This window comes from Abramis brama (genome assembly GCF_963993115.1).
Source record: "Abramis brama genome assembly, chromosome: 12".
Lineage (NCBI taxonomy): Eukaryota > Metazoa > Chordata > Actinopteri > Cypriniformes > Leuciscidae > Abramis > Abramis brama.
This window is the reverse complement of record NC_139974.1, coordinates 4,693,562-4,720,334: the sequence shown is the minus strand read 5'-3', so window position 1 is coordinate 4,720,334 and position 26,773 is coordinate 4,693,562. Positions and strand designations below refer to the sequence as shown.

At 39.1% G+C, this 26,773-nt stretch overlaps 1 protein-coding gene across 2 annotated transcripts in view; it reads right to left on the bottom strand.

Moving 5' to 3' along the window:
* Window positions 1–216: 216 nt before the first annotated feature.
* Window positions 217–26,773, bottom strand: part of LOC311093935 (protein NLRC3-like) — a 92,428-nt gene continuing 65,871 nt past the window's right edge. The window contains exons 8-10 of one of the 2 annotated variants that reach the window (XM_084131614.1): window positions 8,282–8,455; window positions 1,412–1,585; window positions 217–961 (exon numbers count right to left, since the gene is read on the bottom strand). In XM_084131614.1, the coding sequence (XP_083987740.1) occupies window positions 955–961; window positions 1,412–1,585; window positions 8,282–8,455 (355 nt within the window). In that variant the 3' untranslated portion in view covers window positions 217–954. Of the gene's footprint in view, window positions 968–1,411; window positions 1,586–8,281; window positions 8,456–26,773 lie in introns of both variants that reach the window. The other variant, XM_084131613.1, reaches the window with a different exon arrangement.

Sequence of the window (26,773 nt, the reverse complement as noted above, 5' to 3'; positions counted from 1 at the left end):
AAAAATATATTTTCATTTAACATTTAAAAGTGGTGATACATCATTGCTTTTAAATAAAAAAGAAATAAAAGGCAATAGATAATTTAATTGTGAATGTTACTATAATCAAAGGCATTTGAATATGTTTGGTGGGCTGAATTACTCAAATTAAATCAATAAATAAATATTATATATGGAGATGTTTGTAGTAGAGCGTTTGAGGTATAAATGTCACTTCTGTAGAAACAAAAGTCAAGTCACCTTTATTTATACAGCGCTTTTTACAACACAGATATTTTCAAAGCAGCTTTACAGTGATAACAGGAAAATAATGCAACAAAGTTTGTTCCTGTACAACAGATCTAGAAGAAAATACTGTCATAGTCCAGCTTAAGTAAGTTCAGTGTTGATTAATATCTGTTGTTTTAGTAAATTCAGTTCATTTATCTATACAGCTGCTCTGGAGAAAACAGTGATGTCATCGTCCAGCTCAGTTCAGTTCTCATATAATGGTGTCAATGCAGATCAATAATATTGTTAAATATTAAGTGTCTCCGACTAAGCAAGCCAGAGGCGACAGTGGCAGGAACTCAAACTCCATTAGTGACAGAATGGAGAAGAAAACCTTGGCAGAAACCAGACTCAGTCGCTCAGTTCTCCTCTGACCAACGAACGAACAGTGTATGATTATGATCCAGGCATTACAGGTCAGAGGTCAGATTGGATCTGAACATTCAGAATATTTATCCAGTTCATCTGGTTGAACGTTTCCTTGTTTGACTTTGGATGAAGGATTGGATCATTCTGTAAGTTACACAAGTGTGTGTGTGTGTGTGTGTGTGTGTGTGTGTGTGTGTGTGTGTTTGTGTGTGTGTGTGTGTGTGTGTGTGTGTCTGTTGATTCTGTTGAATGTGATTGTGTCTGTAGAGGCTCTTTATTCTCCATCAGCTGATCCAGAGAAGGTCAGACTAACATCTAAAACCTGTAACTAAAACACAGACAGTCAAATGTGTGCGACATTATTGCATTATCCACTTTAGAACAACTAAAAGAAACTACTTAGATGATTAAGTGAGAGATTATAATATAATACTGAGATACACGATTGCTAAAGCTTATCTATAATCCTGTATGACTGTCCTCTTTCTGTGTCACTGGGTCAGTTTTATTTATGATAAAGAATCTAGTGATAAATATTTACCATTATCTTTTATTGCAATTAACATTGACAATGAAAAACAAAATATTGAATTGTTTGAAATAAAAAGAAACTTGAAGATATTTGATTGTTGCTATAAACTACTGTATAATGAAAAAATAAATGAATTAAACTCTTATTAAACATGTTTTAGTGAGTAATTCACCATCACAATGAAAGTAAACTAAGAAACTTTCAATAAAAATATTAACAGTTTTAATCATCACTACTCACTCAAGCATCTCCAGTTTATAATGTGGATCCTCCTTCAGATCAGAAAGCTTTTTGACTCCAGAATCTCCTACTTTATTCAGTGACAGATTCAGTTCTCTCAGGTGTGAGGGGTTTGATCTCAGAGCTGAAGTCAGAGCAGCACAACCTTCATCTGTAACACCACAATCCCACAACCTGTGGAGAACAATGGCACTCTTCAGTCTCTCAGTTCAGGAAACACTGATATAAATGATAAGATATATATGAATTTCTCCTCAACAGATTTGTATATGAAAGCATTTGTCACCTCTTCACATCATCCAATCATGCTTATAACTATTGTTGTGGAAAATATGCAATTGTCCTGTTACAAGTATGCCTTTTTGTAAACTAGTTATCTGTAAATAATAAATCTATATTTAATTGAATCTAAGAAGCTCGTCTGCCAAAAGTCTTTGATTTCTAAAATACTGAACTGAACAGATCATGAAGATGTAGCAACAATGGGTTGTACATTAATATTAATATTAGCTCAAATGATCTATAGGGAATTTTAATAATTAATCATGAATATGATTAATATTTTGCATATTACAGTTACATTAATTTATCGCAGCTGAACTAAATTGATTGATTACCATAACGGGTTATGGTTCGTCATTAATACATCAATAGTCTTATTTCAGCTTGAAGTTATGGGATAACTTTAATGGAATTAATTTAGTTATCAAACAATCTGTTTGTCCAGCAAACATTGAACGTAAGATTAACTTAACTCTCAAGGAAAATGTGAGTCCCGTGAGTTGGCGAGATTTGAATCAAGGGACTAGGTCGACCCTTTTTCTCAACGCTCGGCTTGTTATAAATGTGTCATGTGCCAGGGAGGCCCTAGCCCGAGCGGCGCCCCCGCTGGTCAACATGCCCCAAGGGGGTCGTAAACAGAATGCTCTTTGTTTACTCAAGAAGAAATGAGCTGTGTTTTGCAAATCAGGAGTCGCCAATTCAGAACATCTGGCCGGATGGACTGTCAGTGTCGTTACAAAGAAGTCTTCTGACCTATAGATTGTATGAAAATTCAGATGCTTATGATTTAGGACAGATTTGACGTACTTTACCTAACCTGATGTAGCGCCCCCAACAGTTGTTTATGGGGGAAGGCTAACCTGAGTTCTTTTAGATATAGTATTAAACCAAATTCTATATTTATTTTAATAAGGGTAAATGATTAATCAGGTTGCTGTGGTAACCAAAAAAACAGAGTTATAAAATGAAAATGAAATAACAATAGCAACAACAATTGAAACGAATAAAGCTCTTTACTGAATATAAAATAAAATAATCACACAAGAATATGAATTAATAAACAACCAAAAGATGATTGACAGTGTAGGCTAATTCCTAAAACTAATAGCCGGCAAATACTAATAATCCAAATAAAATAAAAATACCACAGTTCTCGTAGCAGGCCTGAATCGACGCTCGGGTTCGTTGTAGCCTAAAACTTGTGGCTGCTTCACTCCGTAGAGCCAAATAAAATAAAAAGAATGCGCTCACCACGTGTGTTGCACAACAGCACCGTCCCCGACGATCGCGTGCGTTGTCTCGGTCCCGATGCAGCTCTCTCTATGCAATCGAATGACCCAGACTGTAGCCCCGGTCCGTTTAGTCAACAAACAGGCAGTCTCTCGTTCCACGCCGCACACGCGCTCACAGTCAGCAGCTCGCGTCAAACTTCAAACTGTCCGTAAACAAACTGAATTGAGCTCTTCGTCAAAGCACTGTTCAGCATTCAGATATCATCCGATAGTTCGTCAGGATTAGTCACCCTAATCTATCAGATGTTACCAGAGAAATATGTTATTCACATATTACGGTCTCTATTCCTCGTGCTCTCTCTACTCTGTTCTCTTCCTCGTCTGACGTCATTCCTCTCTTCTTCGGCCCTTGCACAACCCAACCAGTAAGCCTATGCAACTTTCACTTTATAAAATAAAATAAACATCTTACATGTCAGGTAACAATAACAATGTACATTTCTTTTTACAGAACTAGAAAAATATACAATATGAAAATAAACAAATTTAACAAACCACTGACTTTGTCTGGTTTATTATATTACCCAATTTTCCCACGGGTTACACCCTCCCCCTCTTAAACTGGCCGGATGTCCTCATTCGGACCCGTTTACACAGCAAGCAGATGCACATTATTTGGTTTTACCAATTTTAATGACCAGGCCTCTATGAATGATAGTTAGTGCTTCATCTCTGGATTTGCCCGGTTCATCATAAGTAAGCTTTTGCACTGGTTTTATCAGTCTTTTAGACCGGATATCAGATTCCCCAGACAATTTACTGACTGGCTCAGTTGTCAATACTGGGTCTTCATCAACCACTACGATCATTTCAGGATCTTCATCCTGACTTTCACAACTGCTCTGAACCAAACATTCCTCCTGCCCAGAAGTCTCATCAACAGATAACCTAATGCCATAAGAATCTTGCTCCTGTGGTGTGACCACCTTTTCTCTGTCACAGATCTAATCTGATCTAACCCTCTACGAATCACTTCTCTACGATTAGCCTCATTTCTCTTTGGAGTGAAATAATCAGAGTCAGAAGAATAATCAGAGAAATCTGTCTCCTCTGGACCCCCGTTCTCATTCTCTAGAGACATTCTCTCCCTCTTTTGATGAACCTTAGATCTAGTCACACGTCTTGCAGGAAAATCAGGTTCAACATCAGTTGTAGGGACCCTGACTAGATCTCCTATGGACAGGAGATGATCTCGGTGGATGGTCTTAATCCCACCTTTACCATCCTCACATTTGATTCTGTACACTGGCACATGAGACGACCTCTCCATCAGAATATAAGGATCAGGAGCCTACTTGCTTTCCAGCTTGTGTTTTCCCCTTAGTCCTAAATTTCTTAGCAGCACTCTATCACCCACCTCAAGTGTCTGAAAAGAAACTCGTCGGTCATACAATCTCTTGTTTCTTTTATGTCTCTTGTTTGCCACTTCTTCCGCCAGACGATGTGCATCTCTCAGATTTTCTCTCAACTTTCCTACATAGCGAGAGTGATTAACCTCATCCATGTCAGACATGATCCCAAAACACAATCAACCCAAAATCAACTGGAAGTTTCGCCTCCCTGCCAAACATCAAATAATAGGGTGAATACCCAGTGGCATCACACTTAGTGCTATTGTAGGCATGTACTAAATGAACAACGTGCTCACTCCATTGACGTTTTTTCTCTCGACTGAGTGTCCCGAGCATGGTCAGTAAGGTTCTATTAAACCTTTCGGGTTGCGGGTCACCCTGTGGGTGATAGGGGGTAGTTCTAGACTTACGGATTCCCATCAAATTCAGCAACTACCGAATCAAACGACTTTCAAAGTCTCTACCCTGATCAGAATGGACCCTGGCAGGTAACCCATAATGAACAAAGTATTTATCAACAAGAATTCTTGCAACCTCAAGAGCTTTCTGGCTTTTGGTAGGGAAAGCCTGAGCATATCTTGTGAAATGATCTGTGACAGGCTCCATTGAGAGGAAGTCCATACACACCAGATCCATGGGCCCATTGCTAATAATCTGGTGTAATGGAGCAGCTTTCTTCGGCAGAGACTTATGGATGATGCACTTCCCACAGTTCTTTATATATTCTTCAACCTCTTCTGACATTTTAGGCCAAAAGAATCGATTTCTGATCATGTCTAGAGTTCGGTCTACTCCAAAGTGTCCAAAATCATCGTGCACTGCTCTCAGAACCACACTATTCACTCTCGAAGAACCAACTGCAAGTCACTCTCACCAGATGATCTCTGTCTCATACGGTAAAGTATACCATCTTTCAATGTCAGCCTATTCATCTCACGTTTCATGATAGACAACTTTCCATTACATTCAAGATCTCTAGGCCATTTCCCTTGTTTCACTGCCTGAATAGTCGGTCCAACTATTCCATCATCAGCTTGTGCGGTTTTAATGTCCTTTTTCGTTAATCGTTCCAGGGGCGTCAACTCCAGACAAGTTGGGAATGCGTAGAGATCGGGGATGCAATCTGGAGATGCTCCCAACAAATCTACATACCGAGGGGAACTAAACCCTGAAACTACATCAACAGCAGAATTCTCTGTTCTTAACAAACTCTTTTTCACTGAGTAGTCAACTTTTGCATTGGCAGCCCCACCTGTCTGCTGCTGACTCCTACTGATTTTCAAAGAGTGAATCAATCTGGTAATCACTTTGCTCTGGTTCTCTGGGTTTGAACACCTACTGTGACATCAGATTCAATCTCTTTGTTGCTAACTTTCTGTTGTAACCTTTTCACTTGTTTTTTCAGGGCTATCAGTTCAGCATCCAGAGGGTTCGGACCATGTGTGCTCGTTTCAGGCTTTTCCCCGACACACTCCTGTACTATAGGTATGGGTTTGCTTACCACAGAGGCAACCATAGTCTTAAGCTCTTTCACCTCAGCCTTTAGACTCTGAATCTCAGCTTGTTTCACGTCCACTTCCTGTTTAGCTTGAACACACTGTACAGAGGGATTAATCTTTTTCCTTGAAGCCTCATATTCCTCCTCAGACCTTATCTCCTTCAGCAATTGGAGGAAAGTAGGTGGTTTATCTCTTTTCTCTCTTTAGCGAAGATTTACCAGCATAAGGTCAGAAGCAGTAGCTCCTCTCAGCACTTGCTCTAGCCTGGCTCTGGCCATGTAGGTGATGGAAATACCTCCTTGCTGCACAACTTTAACTAACGCCTGTTCTAACCGTCTCAGGAACTCAGACAATTTCTCAGTTGACTGCTGTCGCATCATGCGAAACGCAAAATATAAGTCTTCACCAGACTCTGCAGTACCAAAAGCATTTTCAAGGGCTTCTAAGCACTTTGCAGCACTTATCTCGGGATCAGTGACTCTTGCAGACTTCACTATTTCAAGAGCTGGCCCTTTAATACTCTCCATTAATCTGCATCTTTTCTCTTTGTCTGCACATTCACTTTCCTCAACCATTAACTGAGCTTGCTCTAACCAGTTATCAAATTGCTCTTCTCCACAGGGAGTTGGCGACACACCAGAAAAGAGACGAAGACAGCGATAGCTAACCGTGTCAAGTGACGGCTTTGTAGTCTTTTCCATCAAATTACCTACTATCTGCAAAACGTCCGTAGTGCTGGTAGTCGGTTCAGAATGTGGAAAAAAATCACGAAGATCTTCCACTGTCTTTCCTTCTGCTTGTAACAAACTCAACAGTTTGTGACTGAACTCATCAGCAGTGGCAGGGGCTTCACCAATTATAACAAGAGGCCAAGCCTCTCCACCATCCATGGACGATATCTCTTGTGGGACATTTTCAGCTTTCAACTGTTCTTTACACTCACACAAAGCCATTATCATGTTATGTTTAACACTAAATGTCCTTCCTCGTACACGAACGCGGCCAAAACATTTACCTGTATGCAGTGTATCCTCAATCTGAGCAATTTCAACATGCTCAGGAACCATAACCATAAGCCAGTGAGCTTCATCTAGACCCTCACCACGACACCATCCTTTTAGCTCAGCTACTAACTCTGATCTGTCAGCCATTTCATTGTTGCTATTTCCACATACAACACTTGAAACAGCTAACCAGAAACCCTTATCCCAGCGGTGCCTCCATTTTCTGTAGCGCCCCCAACAGTTGTTTATGGGGGAAGGCTAATCTGAGTTCTTTTTAATAAGGGTAAATGATTAATCAGGTTGCTGTGGTTACCAAATAAACAGAGTTATAAAATGAAAATGAAATAACAATAGCAACAACAATTGAAACGAATAAAGCTCTTTACTGAATATAAAATAAAATAATCACACAAGAATATGAATTAATAAACAACCAAAAGATGATTGACAGTGTAGGCTAATTCCTAAAACTAATAGCCGGCAAATACTAATAATCCAAATAAAATAAAAATACCACAGTTCTCGTAGCAGGCCTGAATCGACGCTCGGGTTCGTTGTAGCCTAAAACTTGTGGCTGCTTCACTCCGTAGAGCCAAATAAAATAAAAAGAATGCGCTCACCACGTGTGTTGCACAACAGCACCGTCCCCGACGATCGCGTGCGTTGTCTCGGTCCCGATGCAGCTCTCTCTATGCAATCGAATGACCCAGACTGTAGCCCCGGTCCGTTTAGTCAACAAACAGGCAGTCTCTCGTTCCACGCCGCACACGCGCTCACAGTCAGCAGCTCGCGTCAAACTTCAAACTGTCCGTAAACAAACTGAATTGAGCTCTTCGTCAAAGCACTGTTCAGCATTCAGATATCATCCGATAGTTCGTCAGGATTAGTCACCCTAATCTATCAGATGTTACCAGAGAAATATGTTATTCACATATTACGGTCTCTATTCCTCGTGCTCTCTCTACTCTGTTCTCTTCCTCGTCTGACGTCATTCCTCTCTTCTTCGGCCCTTGCACAACCCAACCAGTAAGCCTATGCAACTTTCACTTTATAAAATAAAATAAACATCTTACATGTCAGGTAACAATAACAATGTACATTTCTTTTTACAGAACTAGAAAAATATACAATATGAAAATAAACAAATTTAACAAACCACTGACTTTGTCTGGTTTATTATATTACCCAATTTTCCCACTGGGTTACACTGAGAATAATCAAAATAAGTTTAAAGGTGTCTTGAAATACGCACCATAAAACACTATCAAAAACTATCAAAAGTAAAATGAGCTCAGAAGCTTTGGAAAGAATCCACTGAAGATTAAACATCCTTCTCTCTTACTTGATGGTAAACTTTTTTTGTATATATTATTTTTGTATATCATTCATTATTCACCACAGGAGAAAAACAGACGACGTTGAGACTTTTATAAAATCTTACCCCAGTTTCTCCAGTTTACAGTGAGGATCCTGCAGTAGATCAGAAAGCTGCTCGACTCCAGAATCTCCTACTTTATTCAATGACAGATTCAGTTGTCTCAGGTGTGAGGGGTTTGATCTCAGAGCTGAAGTCAGAGCAGGACAACCTTCATCTGTAACACCACAACCAATCAACCTGTAGAGAACAATGACACTCTTCAGGCTCTCAGTTCAGGATCTACAGCTCAGATCCGCAGAACTTCACAATCTGACACTTAATCCACGGCACCATTAACAGGTCCAGTCTAAGGTTCAGACCCGCTTCTACAAACTGCTTGAGCGGGTTAGTCTCCATATCATAAAAATTACAAGAATATTCACTAACACTTTATTTGTTACATCCTTGTTACATATGTTACATAAACTAATCATAGTAATAACAGTAAATTAAAGCTGCAAGCAGCGATGAAAAGGGCCCTCACACCTGTGCCGCCGCCACCCGGCGCATTTAGGAAAACAGAGCATGGTGGGGAGTATGTAATTATAGGAGGACTATGTCGAAGTAATTTGAATTTGCCACACTTTCTTGTCAAAGTAATTTGTATTTGCCACACCTCCTGCTACCAGCAGGTGGCGCTATTGCTATAACCAAATATGAGCATGTTCATGTGTTCAGGACAGGACTCTTATCAAACACGTGAAGTTTGGGGCAGATTGGATATTGAATGCCTGAGTTACTGCAGGCTGTCTGTGGTTGCCTAGCAACATCGGAACTGCAAGCAATATTGACAGAGAACTTAGCTGATCATGCATAAATCACCAAAAGGCCGAAATTGGGTGTACATTTGTCAGGCCGCCGAGGGCACACCCTTCGACGAAAACTCTAGATCTTCGCAATTTAACGTCGCAAAGGCCTTAAGATTACACTCACCAAATTTGAAGAGGATCAGATCAAAACTGTAGGAGGAGTTCGTTAAAGTACAACATCAGGAAATGTCAAAAAATGCCCAAAATCTGACAGGAAGTTCAAAATAGCTGACTTCCTGTTGTATTTAGGGCTATGCTCCAAGAGACTTTTTTGTAGGTATTGTGTCATTACATGTATGTACCAAATTTCATACCTGTACGTGAAACCAGGAGCCGGGGCAAAATGTGGGGGCAATAATTTACCGAATTTGCCCCCCCCAATTTTGAAAACCATATCACATGTAAATTTTCACCACTTCTGAAGCGTGTGCAAAGTTTCATGAGTTTTCGAGCATGTTAAGGCCCTCTAAAAAGCGATTCACTTTGGAGAAGAAGAAGAATAATAATAAACGGAGCAAAAACAATAGGGTCCTCACACCATCGGTGCTCGGGCCCTAATTAAAGCTGCAAGCAGCGATGAAAAGGGCCCTCGCACCCCTGCCACCGCCACCCGGCGCCTGTAGTAAAGGCCTTAAGATTACATTCACCAAATTTGAAGAGGATCAGATCAAAACTGTAGGAGGAGTTCGTTAAAGTACAACATCAGGAAATTACGAAAAATGCACAAAACCTAGGAGGAAGTTCAAAATAGCTGACTTCCTGTTGTGTTTAGGGCTGCGCTCCAAGATACTTTTTTGTAGGTATTGGGTCATTACATGTATGTACCAAATTTCATACCTGTACGTGAAATGTAGAGCCGGGGCAAAATGCAGGGGCAATAATTAAGCCATTTTGCCCCACACAATTTTGAAAACCACATCACACATACATTTTCACCACTTCTGAAGCATGTGCAAAGTTTCATGATTTTTCGAGCACGTTTTGTATTTGCCACACTTCCTGCTACCAGCAGGTGGCGCTATTGCTATAACCAAATATGAGCATGGTCATGTGTTCAGGACAGGACTCTTATCAAACATGTGAAGTTTGGGGCAGATTGGAAATTGTATGCCTAAGTTACTGCAGGCTATCTGTGGTTGCCTAGCAACATCAGAACTGCAAGCAACATTAATATTGAACGTATCTGATCATGCATATATCATCAGAAGGCCGAAATTGGGTGAACATTTGTCAGGCCGCCGAGGGCACACCCTTCGACGAAAACTCAAGATCTTCGCAATTTAACGTCGCAAAGGCCTTAAGATTACACTCACCAAATTTGAAGAGGATCAGATCAAAACTGTAGGAGGAGTTCGTTAAAGTACAACATCAGGAAATTGCGAAAAATGCACAAAATCTAGGAGGAAGTTCAAAATAGCTGACTTCCTGTTGTGTTTAGGGCTATGCTCCAAGATACTTTTTTGTAGATATTGGGTCATTACATGTATGTACTAAATTTCATACCTGTACATGAAACCTAGAGCCGGGGCAAAATGTGGGGGCAATAATTTACCGAATTTGCCCCACCCAATTTTGAAAACCTTATCACACGTAAATTTTCACCACTTCTGAAGCGTGTGCAAAGTTTCATGAGTTTTCGAGTATGTTTAGGCCCTCTAAAAAGCGATTCACTTTGGAGAAGAAGAAGAATAATAATAAACGGAGCAAAAACAATAGGGTCCTCTCACCATCGGTGCTCGGGCCCTAAATATAGCTGCGAGCAGCGATTACGGGCCCAAGCCGGTGGCACCGCAAACCCAATGCCTTTAGTTACCTAAAGGCACCGGGGTGGCGGTGCTGCCGGCTTTGGCCCTTCATCGCTGCTCGCAGCTATATATATATATACATATATATATATATATATATATATATATATATATATATATATATATATATATGTATATAAAAGACAGAAAATATTACTTGTCTTACCTTATTCTGATTTTATGATACACTCAAAATATTCCACAACATTGATTAACGTTGATTAACCCGTTGATTAACCGGTGGTAAAATATTCTCACCGTCACATACCTAGTATATTTTTATATAGATACAATAGGCCTACCTGATTTTGAACACAAGAGGGCAGTATAGCACTATGAATGACATGATTTATTTATTTTTTGGACTAAAACAACATTCTGGCTGTTTTTAAACTTAAACAATTATTAAATTGAAAAAAAAAGAAAAGAATAAAATGGGTTTAGTTCTGATATTTGTATAATTTTATATATAAATAAATGGTGCATAATTACATTTTTAGAAGATATGAGGCTTTTAGTGTTTCCATTTTTGACATTACTTTAATCCCTCGCCATAGCAAAACTGTTTGAGATATGTATTATCCTTTCACAATTTAGCATTTTTAATGTATTTTCATCATGTTGAAAAAGTTTGGTGGGAATAAAATAAACCACTTAAGAGGAGTGGGTAAAAATTCAGAGGCTGATTTTGCAAAGAAATCCACATTCAAACCAAAATATCTGACTTCCTGTTGGTCAGAGCTAATGACTGTAAATTAGAGAGTTGTCCGGCTCGATGAGACCAATATACGTACTGATTTTTGTAACTGTTGGTAAAACTAACCCCCCCACTTTTGTCAAAAGCATTTTGAAAGTGACACACTTCCTGCTGCCAGTTGGTGGCGCTATAACTTTGACTCACAATAGTTACATCCATCTGATCAGCCTCTTACCACGAACACACTGCTGAAGTTTCATCAAGATCAGTTAATGTATGCAGAAGTTATAACACTTTGTGTTTCTCTTTTCTCGCCATAAATTCGTTTCCTCGCCACGACCAAACCGTTCGAGATATCAAAATTTCGTCCGCAATTTAGCATCCTCAATGTCTTTACTTCATGCTGACCGAGTTTGGTGGCAATTGAAATAATTTCCTAGGAGGGTTATATCAAATTCCAGAGCAAGCGTTCTCCAAACATCCCATAATAGCCGACTTCCTGTTGGGCTGGCGTATAACTTAAGAGTGCGAAAGTTGTTAGACCCGATGAGATCTATATGTGTGCTGAGTTTCATATTAATTCATGCAAGCTAGTTTGATCTATGGACCAAGTTTTTCGGACCCCATTCAAGGGGGCACTGTTGAGCCCCCCTGCCACGCCCGGGTACCATCTTCAGCCCGGCCCTGATGGCCGCAGGTTCTGACCTGTGTGCAAAGTTTGAAGAGTTTTCGAGCACGTTAAGGGCCCCAAAAGCCCCTGAAACCTTGAAAAACAATTATAAAAGTAAATCTCTCCTAACAGACAAATCCCCCCACCCCACACACACACACAGAGACAAAGATGCAGAGAGAGAGAGAGAGAGAATTCTCCAAAAAATCACATTCAAACCAAAATATCTCACTTCCTGTTGGTAACAGCTTATGACTATAAATTAGAAAGTTGTCCGGCTTGATAAGAACAATATACATAACGATTTTTGTGACTCTACTTAAAACTAAGCCCCCATTTTTGACTAAAGGTGGCGCTACTGAGCCCCTCACCACGCCCGTTTCTGAAACTTTGCACATGTCTACTGGCTAATAAATGTGATGTGTCTGTCGAGTTTCATCCAATTTCAAGTATGTTAAGAGTCTCAAAAGCATCTGAAAAGAAAATTAAAATTTGATGCGTTGCCACGGCAACAGTATCTAAGATATCAATAAACCTTTCACAGGTCTACATCTGCCGTGTGTCTACATTATACACATAAAGTTTGAAGCAAATCGGGTAAAAATAAGAGAGTGATTTCACAGCATTTTGAAAGTGACAAACTTCCTGCTGCCAGTTGGTGGCGCTATAACTTTGACTCACAATATTCACATCAATGTGATCGGCCTCTGACAACGAACACACTGCTGAAGTTTCATCAAGATCAGTTAATGTATGCTGAAGTTCTAATACACTTCCTGTGTCCCTTATTCGCCATAAATTAGTTTCCTCGCCACGGCCAAACCGTTCAAGATATCAAAAATTCGTCCGCAATTTATCATCCTCAATGTCTTGACTTCATGCTGACCGAGTTTGGAGGCGATTGGATGAATTCTGTAGGAGGAGTACATCAAATTCCACAGCATGCGTTTCCAAACAATCCATAATAGCCGACTTCCTGTTGGGCTGGCGTAAAAAGTAAAAGTACGAAAGTTGTTCGGCCCGATGAGATCTATATATGTACCGAGTTTCATATTATTACATGCAAGCGTGTCTGATTTATGGACCAAGTTTTCGGACCCCGTTCAAGGGGGCGCTGTTGAGCCCCCCTGCCACGCCCGGGTACCAGCTTCAGCCCGGCCCTGATGGCCGCGGGTTCTGACCTGTGTGCAAAGTTTCAAGAGTTTTCGAGCACGTTAAGGGTCTCAAAAGTGCCCGAAAGTTTGACAGAAAAATAATAATAAATATAGCTGCGAGCAGCGATTACGGGCCCAAGCCGGTGGCACCGCAACCCCGGTGCCTTTAGTTACCTAAAGGCACCGGGGTGGCGGTACCGCCGGCTTTGGCCCTCCATCGCTGCTCGCAGCTATATTTATATATATATATATATATATATATATATATATATATATATATATATGTATGTGTGTGTGTGTATATATATATATATATATATATATATATATATATATATATAGTAAGATTTTTAATGTTTTTAGGAGAAGTCTCTTCTGCTCACCAAGGCTGCATTTATTTGATTAAAAATACAAACAAAAACTGTAATATTGTGAAATATTATTCCAATTTAAAACAGCTGTTTTCAATTTTAAAATATTTTACATAGTAATTAATTTCTGTGATCAAAGTTGAGTTTTCAGCATCATTACTCCAGTCTTCAGTGTCACATGATCCTTCAGAAATCATTCTAATATGATGATTGATGCTCAATAAATATTCATTATTATTTTCAATGTTGAAAACAGTTGTGTACAGATTTTTTTTTCAAAATGCTTTGATGAATGTAAAGTTCAAAAGAACAGCATTTATTTCAAATATAATTTTTTTAACATTATAAATGTCTTTACTGTAACTGTTGATCAGTTTAACTCATCCTTCATAAATAAAAGTATTGATTTATTTTATTTCTTTCCCCCAAAAATAAAATTTAAATTATTACTAACCCCAAGCTTTTGAGCGGTAGTGTTATGTTACAAAAGCTTTAGATTTCAGATAAATGCTGTTCTTTTGAACTTTCTATTCATCAAAGACTGTACACAACTGTTTTCGACATTTAAAATAATAATGAATGTTTCTTGAGCATCAATCATCATATTAGAATAATTTCTGAAGGATCATGTGACAGTGACTCCGTTTTGATCACAGGAATAAATAACAGTTTAAAATATATTAAAATAGAAAGCAGCTGTTTTAAATTGGAATAATATTTTACAATATAACTGTTTTTGTTTGTATTTTTAATCAAATAAATGCAGCCTTGGTGAGCAGAAGAAACTTCTCTGTTATGTGCGCGCCACAGACTGCACGCACGTCCGCTTAGAGTTCCGCCTTTTGTGTTCCGTCAATATTTCGTTATTAGAAATCAATTTTTTTAGAGAATCGATTTTTTGACATTTGTGAATCGATTCAGAATCGTCCACGTCCGGATCGCGATGCATCTAAGAATCAATTTTTTTCTCCCACCGCTAGATTTCATACAACAGGTTAATAAACAGTTACAATTAAGTCACTTACATTTTTGATGCAGTATTGACTGTTTTTGTTCTGTTTCAGCAGCGAAAATAGTTAAAGATCACCGCAGAACCATCACGCATCACGTGTTTTCTCATAACTGAACGATTCAGCATTTTTAAGGAATCGGTTGACTCAAAGTTTGAATGATCAATCCATAAACATCTGTCTTAATCATGATCGACTCATTCAAACGAATCGTTTGAACGAATGAATCAATGACTCGCTTATTAAGATGGATGCCTGGTGACACCTAATGGCGGTTTAGTGTTGTTTAAAAGAATCATTCTTTCCAACATGTGTGTGATTTGTGTGTGCAACATTATCAATGTCAGTGTGGAAGTCTGTATTTTTCTTTCACTTTTATCTTAGCAATTTAAAAGCACCCGCTAGTGTCACACGTCGAATAACCGGTGGGAAAATATCCTCAGACACATACCTAATAAATGTATCTGTAAATAGAATATTGGCCTTCCTGGTAAAAAGTTTTATATACTATTTTGATGTGCTTTTGGACACAAGAGGGCAGTATAGCCCTATGTATGACTTTTTTTTTTTTTTTACTTTACTGTTTTTAATTTTAGAATAAAATTAGAATAAAATTCTTTTTAAAAACAGAATAAAATGGGTTTAGTTGTGATATTTGTATACTTTTATATAGAAATAAATGGTATATAATTACATTTTTAGAAAATTTGAGGCTTTTAGTTTTTCCTTTTTGGACAATACTTTAATCCCTCGCCATAGCAAAACCGTTTGAGATATTTATTATCCGTTCACAATTTAGCATCTTTAATGTATTTTCATCATTTTGAAAAAGTTTGGTGTGAATAAAATAAGTCAGATTGGAAGAGTAGCTAAAAACTCAGAGTCTGAAATATCCAAAAAATCCACATTCAAACCAAAATATCTGACTTCCTTTTGCTCTGAGCCAATGACTGTAAATTAGAAAGTTGTCCGGCTCGGTGAGACCAATATATATACTCATGTTTGTAACTGTTGGTAAAACTAACCCCCCCACTTTTGTCAAAAGCATGTTGAAAGTGACACACTTCCTGCTGCCAGTTGGTGGCGCAATAACTTTGACTCACAATAGTTACATCCATCTGATCGGCCTCTTACAACGAACACACTGCTGAAGTTTCAGCAAGATCAGTTAATGTATGCAGAAGTTATAACACTTCGTGTCTCTCTTTTCTCGCCATAAATTCGTTTCCTCGCCACGGCCAAACCGTTCAAGATATCAAAAATCCGTCCGCAATTTAGCATCCTCAATGTCTTGACTTCATGCTGACCGAGTTTGGAGGCGATTGGATGAATTATCTAGGATGAGTACATCAAATTCCACAGCATGCATTTTTCGAACAACCCATAATAGCCGACTTCCTGTTGGGCGGTGCTAATAACTTAGAGTGCAGAAGTTGTTCGGCCCGGTGAGATCTATATGTGTACCTAGTTTCATATTGTTACATGCAAGCGTGTTTGAAATATGGACCAAGTTTTCAGACCTTGTTCAAGGGGGCGCTGTTGAGCCCCCCTGCCACGCCCGGGTACGAGCTTCAGCCCGGCCCTGATGACCGTGGGCTCTGACCTGTGTGAAAAGTTTCAAGAGTTTTTGAGCATGTTAAGGGCCCCAAAAGCCCCTGAAACCTTGATAACCAAAGATTAAATGGAATAGACAAATCCCCCTCCCCCACAGACACACAGACACAGAGAGAGAGAGAGAAAATTCTCCAGAAAATCCACATTCAAACCAAAATATCTGACTTCCTGTTGGTCTGAGGTTATGACTGTCAAATAGAAAGTTGTCCGGCTTGATGAGAACAATACACATACCAAGTTTTGTGATTCTAGGAAAAACTAAGCCCCCATTTTTGACTAAAGGTGGCGCTACTGAGCCATTCCACCACGCCCGTTTCTGAAACTTTGCACATGTCTACTGGATAATAAATGTGATGTGTCTGTCGAGTTTCATGCATTTTCAAGCATGTGAAGAGTCTCAAAAGCATCTGAAAAGAATATTAAAGTTTGATGCGTTGCCACGGCAACAGTATCTAAGATATCAATAATCCTTTCACAGGTCTACATTTGCCGTGTGTCTACATTATACACATAAAGTTTGAAGCAAATCGGGTAAAATTAAGAGGGTGATTTCAAAGCATTTTGAAAGTGACACACTTCCTGCTGCCAGTTGGTGGCGCTATAACTTTGACTCACAATAGTCACATCAATATGATCGGACTCTTGATCGGACACACTGCTGAAGTTTCATCAAGATCAGTCAATGTATGCAGAAGTTATAACACACTTCCTGTGTCCCATTATTCGCCATAAATTTGTTTCCTCGCCACGGCCAAACCGTTCGAGATATCAAAAATCCGTTCGCAATTTAGCATCCTCAATGTCTTGACTTCATTCACACCTAGTTTGGTGGCGATCGGATGAATTCCCTAGGAGGAGTATTTCACATTCCATTGTATGCGTTTTCCAAACAACGTATAATAACCGACTTCCTGTTCGGCTGGTGTAAAACTTAGAGCACGAAAGTTGTTCGGCCCGATGAGATCTATATGTGTACTGAGTTTCATATTATTACATGCAAGCGTGTTTGATTTATGGACCAATTTTTCCGACATAATTCCAGGGGGCGCTGTCGAGCCGCCGTGCCACGCCCGGGTACCAGCTTCAGTCCGGCCCTGATGGCCGCAGGTTCTGACGTGTGTGCAAAATCTCAAGAGTTTTTGAGCATGTTAAGGGCCCCAAAAGTGCCCGAGAAGTAGAAAAAAATAATAATAATAATAATAAAATATAGCTGCGAGCAGCGATTACGGGCCCAAGCCGATGGCACCGCAACCCCGGTGCCTTTACCTAAAGGCACCGGGGTGGCGGTACCGCCGGCTTTGGCCCTTCATCGCTGCTCGCAGCTATATTTATATATATATATATATATATATATATATATATATATATATATATATATATATATATATATATATATACACGGCTATAATGAACAGGCTGCGATGTCAAGATTGCAATGCTGGAATGTGTGTGTGTGTGTGTGGCGTGGGCGCGATGGAACAGTGGACACATAAAAACATACGTCATTATACAGGAGCACATTCAAACTGCAAAGTGTTAACTTATATTTGTGTACTGTCGTAATAAGACACAACATTGTGCTTTTGTAAAATAATTTCAAGCAATCCACCCCCCGAAAGGCGCTAATTTTAAAATTAAACTAAAATGCTCATGGCTGCACGGGCATTCATGGTGCGCATCCACGACAAGGAACGAGCAGAACAAAGTGGACGTTTTTCAGTTTATTCCTACTTCCATAGGAATTCATTTGAAACGCCCGCTCAATCGCTCACCCTGTGGTCTGTGTGAGTCCTAATGCCCCAGTGTAGTGACGGGGACACTATACTGCCAAAAGAGCACCGTCCTTCGGATTAGACGTTAAACCGAGGTCCTGACTCTCTGTGGTCATTAAAAATTCCAGGATGTCCTTCGAAAAAGAGTTGGGGTGTAACCCCGGCATCCTGGCCAAATTTGCCCCTTGGCCTCTATCCATCATGGCCTCCTAATCATCCCCATGTACTGATATACTGATTGGCTTCATCACTGTCTCCTCTCCACCAGTAAGCTGGTGTGTGGTGGGCGTTCTGGCGCAATATGGCTGCCGTCGCATCATCCAAGTGGATGCTGCACATTGGTGGTGGTTGAGGAGATTCCCCCCATCTATGTAAAGCGCTTTGAGGTCTCAGAAAAAGCGCTATATAAATGTAACAAATTATTATTATTATTATCAACCACTATCAATGTCAGTGCGGACGAAAATATTTTACTTTCGTTTTTAAGTTTGCGATTCAAAAGCCCCCAGCGGTGTCACACGTCGATTAACCGGTGGTAAAATATTCTCACCGTCACATACCTAGTATATTTTTATGTAAATACAATAGGCCTACCTGATTTTGAACACAAGAGGGCAGTATAGCCCTATGAATGACTTGACTTTTATGAGACTAAATGGTACAATTACTATTTTTAAACTTATAAATAATTATTAAATTAAAAAAAAGAATAAAATGAGTTTGGTTGTGATATTTGTATACTTTTATAGAAATAAATGGTGTATAATTACATTTTTAGAAGATGAGGCTTTTAGTGTTTAATTTTTGTACATTACTTCAGTCCCTCACTATAGCAAAACCATTTGAGATGTTTAATATCCGTTCACAATTTAGCATCTTTAATGTATTTTCATCATTTTGAAAAAGTTTGGTGTGAAAAAAATAAGCCAGTTTGGAAGAGTAGCTAAAAACTCAGAGTCTGAAATATCCCAAAAATCCACATTCAAACCAAAATATCTGACTTTCTTTTGCTCTGAGCTAATGACTGTTAATTAGAAAGTTGTCCGGCTCGGTGAGACCAATATATATACTCATGTTTGTAACTGTTGGTAAAACTAACCCCCCCACTTTTGTCAAAAGCATGTTGAAAGTGACACACTTCCTGCTGCCAGTTGGTGGCGCTATAACTTTGACTCACAATAGTTACATCCATCTGATCGGCCTCTTATCACAAACACACTGCTGAAGTTTCATCAAGATCAGTTAATGTATGCAGAAGTTATAACACTTCGTGTCTCTCTTTTCTCGCCATAAATTCATTTCCTCGCCACGGCCAAACCGTTCAAGATATCAAAAATCCGTCCGCAATTTAGCATCCTCAATGCCTTGACTTCACGCTGACCGAGTTTGGAGGCGAATCGATGTATTTCCTAGGAGGAGTACATTAAATTCCACAGCAAGCGTTTCCAAACAACCCTAAATAGCCGACTTCCTGTTGGGCTGGCGTAAAACTTAGAGCACGAAAGTTGTTCGGCCCAATGAGATCTATATGTGTACCGAGTTTCAAATTAATTCATGCAAGTGTGTTTGATATATGGACCAAGTTTTAGAACCCCGTTCAAGGGGGCGCTGTCGAGCCCCCCTGCCACGCCCGGCTACCAGATTCAGCCCCGCCCTGATGGCCGCGGGTTCTGACCTGTGTGCAAAGTTTCAAGAGTTTTCAAGCACGTTTAGGGACCCAAAAGCCCCAGAAACCTTGAAAAACAATTGAAAAAGTAAAATCTCACTCAACTGACAAATCACCCCCACCCCACCCCTCACACACTCAGAGACAGAGAGAGAGAGAAAATTCTCCAAAAAAATCACATTCAAACCAAAATATCTGACTTTCTGTTGCTTTGAGCTATTAAGTGTAAATTAGAAAGTTGTCCGGCTCGATGAGAACAATATACATACCGATTTTGGTGATTCTAGGCAAAACTAAGGCCCCATTTTTGACTAAAGGTGGCGCTACTGAGCCATTCCACCACGCCCGTTTTTGAAACTTTGCACATGTCTACAGGCTAATAAGTGTGATGTGTCTGTTGAGTTTCATGCAATTTCAAGTATGTTAAGAGTCTCAAAAGCATCAAAAAAGAATAATAAAGTTTGATGCGTTGCCATGGCAACAGTATCTAAGATATCAATAATCCTTTCACAGGTCTACATCTGCCGTGTGTCTACATTATACACATAAAGTTTGAAGCAAATCGGGTAAAAATAAGAGAGTGATTTCAAAGCATTTTGAAAGTGACACACTTCCTGCTGCCAGTTGGTGGCGCTATAACTTTGACTCACAATAGTCACATCCTTGTGATCGACCTCTTACAACGAACACACTGCTGAAGTTTCATCAAGATCAGTTAATGTATGCAGAAGTTATAACACACTTCCTGTGTCCCATTATTCGCCATAAATTCGTTTCCTCGCCACGGCCAAACCGTTCGAGATATCAAAAATCCGTTCGCAATTTAGCATCCTCAATGTCTTGACTTCATTCACACCTAGTTTGGTGGCGATCGGATGAATTCCCTAGGAGGAGTATTTCACATTCCATTGTATGCATTTTCCAAACAACGTATAATAACCGACTTCCTGTTGGGCTGGTGTAAAACTTAGAGCACGAAAGTTGTTCGGCCCGATGAGATCTATATGTGTACTGAGTTTCATATTATTACATGCAAGCGTGTTTGATTTATGGACCAATTTTTCTGACATAATTCCAGGGGGCGCTGTCGAGCCCCCGTGCCACGCCCGGGTACCAGCTTCAGTCCGGCCCTGATGGCCGCAGGTTCTGACGTGTGTGCAAAATTTCAAGAGTTTTTGAGCATGTTAAGGGCCCCAAAAGTGCCCGAGAAGTAGAAAAAAATAATAATAATAATAATAAACAATAATCCTACCGAAAACAATAGGGCCTTCGCCCTTTCAGGGCTTGGGCCCTAACAATAATCCTACCGAAAACAATAGGGCCTTCGCCCTTTCAGGGCTTGGGCCCTAATAATCCTACCGAAAACAATAGGGCCTTCGCCCTTTCAGGGCTTGGGCCCTAAATATAGCTGCGAGCAGCGATTACGGGCCCAAGCCGGTGGCTCCGCGACCCTGTTGCCTTTAGTTACCTAAAGGCACCGGGGTGGCGGTGCCACCGGCTTTGGCCCTTCATCGCTGCTCGCAGCTATATTTATATATATATATATATATTAGGGCCGGGACTCGATTAAAAAAATTAATCTAATTAATTAGAGGCTTTGTAATTAATTAATCGAATTAATCGCATTTTAATCGCATATAAATTAGGGCTGTCAATCAATTAAAAATAATTGTGTTGAACATGTTATTGAAATAATGTTCAAATGTTCTAAGGGTGAGCATTGAAATAATTGTGCCTAGCAAATAATCAATCCAATCCAATTGAACATTATTAAATTATTGAACATTATTAAAGTATACATTTAATATTAAACATTAAATTATAAACATTATTTACACTTGCTTTATTACAGGTTTTTAACATTACTTCGAAAATGCTGCAATTTAAAGTTTGAGATGTTTTTCATCTGTTTTAGAAAGTATTTTTAGACTTTTGTTTTTTCAGAATAAAACTTGTTTTACAATCTTGAGCATGTTATATTTTTATTAAATGTGTTTAATTAAGCCATTGCTGCAAGTAATTTGACAGTTAACAATATTTTAGTGTACAGTTAATCACAAATTCAGTCAGCATTGTCATGACTCATTATCCCATGATGAAAGGTAAGACGGTGAAACAACGTCACGATATCAACGTTGATTCAATTTGCAAAACCGAAGCATAATTCAACATTGGTTCAACGTCGACATATAATCTTTATTCACCCATATTGAAAGAAGAGACGGTGAAACAACGTCACAAAATCAACAATGAAACAACGTCACGACATCAACGTTGAAACCACGTCACGATTTCAACGTTGATTCGTTTTGCACAATCGAAACATAATCCAACACTGATTCGACCTTGGTCCCTTACGTTCACCGGTGAATCAACGTTGAAATGCCGGCTGTTTTTTTTTATAAGTAAATGTTCCAATCAATCAATGATCCAGGCAGCGCCAGCGCGTTCTCGTCTCCCTCCTTCATTTTACAGTCGAATGGTGGCTATAACGGCTCCAGGTTCAAAGGTCAATATGGAATGGATTAATCTGCGTTATTTTTTTTTAACGCGTTATTTTTTCTCAGATTAATTAATCGAAATTAACGCGTTAATGTCCCGGCCCTAATATATATATATATATATATATATATATATATATATATAAAAGACAGAAACCTTATTACCTTATTCTGATTTTATGATACACTCAAAATATTCCACAACAAATCTTTTAAATTTAATGTAAAAATAAAAACGAAAGTAAGCACTGTTGGGCTCACGTAACCCTCTCATTAGAATCAAAATGTTTCAGCATTTGCGATGTATTTGGATGCTAAACTATTCTTTATTATAGGCTTTGTTCTTCACTAGTGTTCCAATATCGACGGAAAAAATCATCCTCTTCACATGCGCAAAAATGTGCTTGAAACATCACAGTGGTGCGGTGCTTACTGTGAATGTACGAATTGTACTACTGACTATTTAGAGCAGTGTAATTTTTATATGTTAGGTTAACTATTTTATTATTATATTTTATTAAGGCTATAATGAACAGGCTGCGATGTCAAGATTGCAATGCTGGAATGTGTGTTTGTGTGTGTGTGTGTGTGTGTGTGTGTGTGTGTGTGTGTGTGTGTGTATGTGTGTTCATGTTTTTCTATCCTGGTGGGGACTTCAACCTGAATGCACACAGACTCATGGGGACTCATGTCACAGTGGGGACCTAAATAGAGGTCCCCATGGATAAACAAGCTTATAAATCATACAGAATGAGTTTTTTTGGAAATGTAAAAATGCAGAAAGTTTTCTGGGATAGGTAGGTTTAGGGGTAGGGTTAGTGTGAGGAGATAGAATATACAGTTTGTACAGTATAAAACCATTAAGTCTATGGAGAGTCCCCACAAAGATAGTAAACCGTGTGTGTGTGTGTGTGTGTGTGTGTGTGTGGCGTGGGCGCGATTGAACAGTGGACACATAAAAACATACTCCGTCATTATACAGGACGACATTCAAACTGCAAAGTGTTAACTTATATTTGTGTACAGTCGCAATAAAACACAACATTGTGCTTTTGTAAAATAATTTCAAGCAATCCACCCCCCGAAAGGCGCTCATTTTAAAATTAAATTAAAATGCTCATGGCTGCACGGGCATTCATAACGGTGCGCATCCACAGCGAGGAACGAGCAGAACAGAGTGAACGTTTTTCAGTTAATTCCTACTTCCATAGGAATTCATTTGAAAAGCTCGCTCAACCACTATCAATGTCAGTGCGGACGAGCATATTTTACTTTCGTTTTTAAGTTGGCGATTCAAAAGCCCCCAGCGGTGTCACACATAGATTAACCAGTGGTAAAATATTCTCAACGTCACAAACCTAGTATATTTTTATGTAGATACAATAGGCCTACCTGATTTTGAACACAAGAGGACAGTATAGCCCTATGTATGACTTGACTTTTATGGGACTAAATAGTACAATTACTATTTTTAAACTTATAAATAATTATTAAATTGAAAAAAAAAAAAGAATAAAATGGGTTTAGTTGTGATATTTGTATACTTTTATATAGAAATAAATGTTTTTAATTACATTTTTAGAAGATGAGGCTTTTAGTTTCCTTTTTGTACATTACTTTAGTCCCTCACTATAGCAAAACGTTTGAGATGTTTAATATCCGTTCACAATTTAGCATCTTTAATGTGTTTTCATCATTTTGAAAAAGTTTGGTGTGAATAAAATAAACCTAATAAAAAGGAGGAAGAGTAGCTAAAAACTCAGAGTCTGAAATATCCAAAAAATCCACATTCAAACCAAAATATCTGACTTCCTTTTGCTCTGAGCTAATAACTGTAAATTAGAAAGTTGTCCGGCTCGGTGAGACCAATATATATTCTGATTTCTGTAACTGTTGGTAAAACTAACCCCCCCACTTTTTTCAAAAGCATGTTGAAAGTGACACACTTCCTGCTGCCAGTTGGTGGCGCTATAACTTTGGCTCACAATAGTTACATCCATCTGATCGGCCTCTTACCACGAACACACTGGTGAAGTTTCATGAAGATCAGTTAATGTATACAGAAGTTATACCACTTCGTGTTTCTCTTTTCTCGCCATCATTTCGTTTCCTCGCCACGGCCAAACCATTCGAGATATCAAAAATCCCCTGGCAATTTAGAATCCTCAATGTCTTGACTTCATGCACACCGAGTTTGGTGGGGATTGGATGAATTCTCTAGGAGGAGTACTTCGCATTCCACAGCAAGCGTTTTCCAAACAACCCATAATAGCCGACTTCCTGTTGGGCTGGCGTAAAACTTGACCGGGGGAAAGATGTTCGGCCCGATGAGATCTATATGTGTACCGAGTTTCATATTAATTCATGCAAGCGTGTTTGATCTATGGACCAAGTTTTGGGACCCCTTTCAAGGGGGCGCTGTTGAGCCCCCCTGCCACGCCCGGGTACCAGCTTCAGCCCGTCCCTGATGGCAGGGGGTTCTGACTTGTGTGCAAAGATTCAAGAGTTTTTGAGCATGTTAAGGACCCCAAAAGCCCCTGAAACCTTGATTAACAATACAAAAGCAATAGTCAAATCCCCCCTCCCCTCACACACACAGAGACACAGAGAGAGGGAGAGAAAATTCTTCAGAAAATCCACATTCAAACCAAAATATCTCTCTTCCTGTTGGTCGGAGATAGTTAATGTCAATTAGAAAGTTGTCCGTCTTGATGAGAACAATACACATACCAAGTTTTGTTGCTGTTGATAAAACTAACCCCCCCACTTATGACTAAAGGTGGCGCTACTGAGCCCCTCACCACGCCCGTTTCTGAAACTTTGCACATGTCTACGGGCTAATAAATGTGATGTGTCTGTCGAGTTTCATCCAATTTCAAGTATGTTAAGAGTCTCAAAAGCATCAAAAAAGAATATTAAAGTTTGAAGCATTGCCATGGCAACAGTATTAAAGATATCAATAATCCTTTCACAGGTCTACATCTGCCGTGTGTCTACATTATACACATAAAATTTGAAGCAAATCAGGTAAAAATAAGAGGGTGATTTCAAAGCATTTTGAAAGTGACACACTTCCTGCTGCCAGTTGGTGGCGCTATAATTTTGAATCACAATAGTCACATCCATGTGATCGGCCTTTTACCACGAACACACTGCTGAAGTTTCATCAAGATCAGTTAATGTATGCAGGAGTTATAACACACTTCCTGTTTTCATTATTCGCCATAAATTCGTTTCCTCGCCACGGCCAAACCGTTCGAGATATCAAAAATCCGTCCGCAATTTAGCATCCTCAATGTCTTGACTTCATGCTGACCGAGTTTGGAGGAGATTGGATGAATTCTCTAAGAGGAGTACATTAAATTCCACAGCATGCGTTTCCAAACAACCCTAAATAGCCGACTTCCTGTTGGGCTGGCGTAAAACTTAGAGCACGAAAGTTGTTCGGCCCGATGAGATCTATATGTGTACCGAGTTTCATATTATTACATGCAAGCGTGTTTGATTTATGGACACGTGTTCGGATCCCGTTCCAGGGGGCGCTGTCGAGCCCCCCTGCCACGCCCGGGTACCAGCCTCAGCCCGGCCCTGATGGCCGCGGGTTCTGACCTGTGTGCAAAGTTTCAAGAGTTTTCGAGCATGTTAAGGGCCCCAAAAGTGCCCGAAAGGTTGACAAAATAATAATAATAATAATAATAATAATAAATATAGCTGCGAGCAGCGATTACGGGCCCAAGCCGGTGGCACCGCAACCCCGGTGCCTTTAGTTACCTAAAGGCACCGGGGTGGCGGTACCGCCGGCTTTGGCCCTCCATCGCTGCTCGCAGCTATATTTATATATATATATATATATATATATATATATATATATATATATATATATATACATACATACACACACATACATATATATATATATATATATATATATATACATATATATATATATATATATATATATATATATATATATATATATATTATTGTTCAAAAGTTTGGGGTCAGTAAGATTTTTAATGTTTTTAGGAGAAGTCTCTTCTGCTCACCAAGGCTGCATTTATTGATTAAAAATACAAACAAAAACAGTAATATTGTGAAATATTATTCCAATTTAAAACAGCTGTTTTCAATTTTTAAATATTTTACATAGTAATTCATTTCTGTGATCAAAGTTGAGTTTTCAGCATCATTACTCCACTCTTCAGTGTCACATGATCCTTCAGAAATCATACTAATATGATGATTGATGCTCAATAAATATTCATTATTATTTTCAATGTTGAAAACAGTTGTGTACAGATTTTTTTTTTTTCAAAATGCTTTGATGAATGTAAAGTTCAAAAGAACAGCATATATTTCAAATATATATATTTTTAACATTATAAATGTCTTTACTGTAACTGTTGATCAGTTTAACTCATCCTTCATAAATAAAAGTACTGATTTA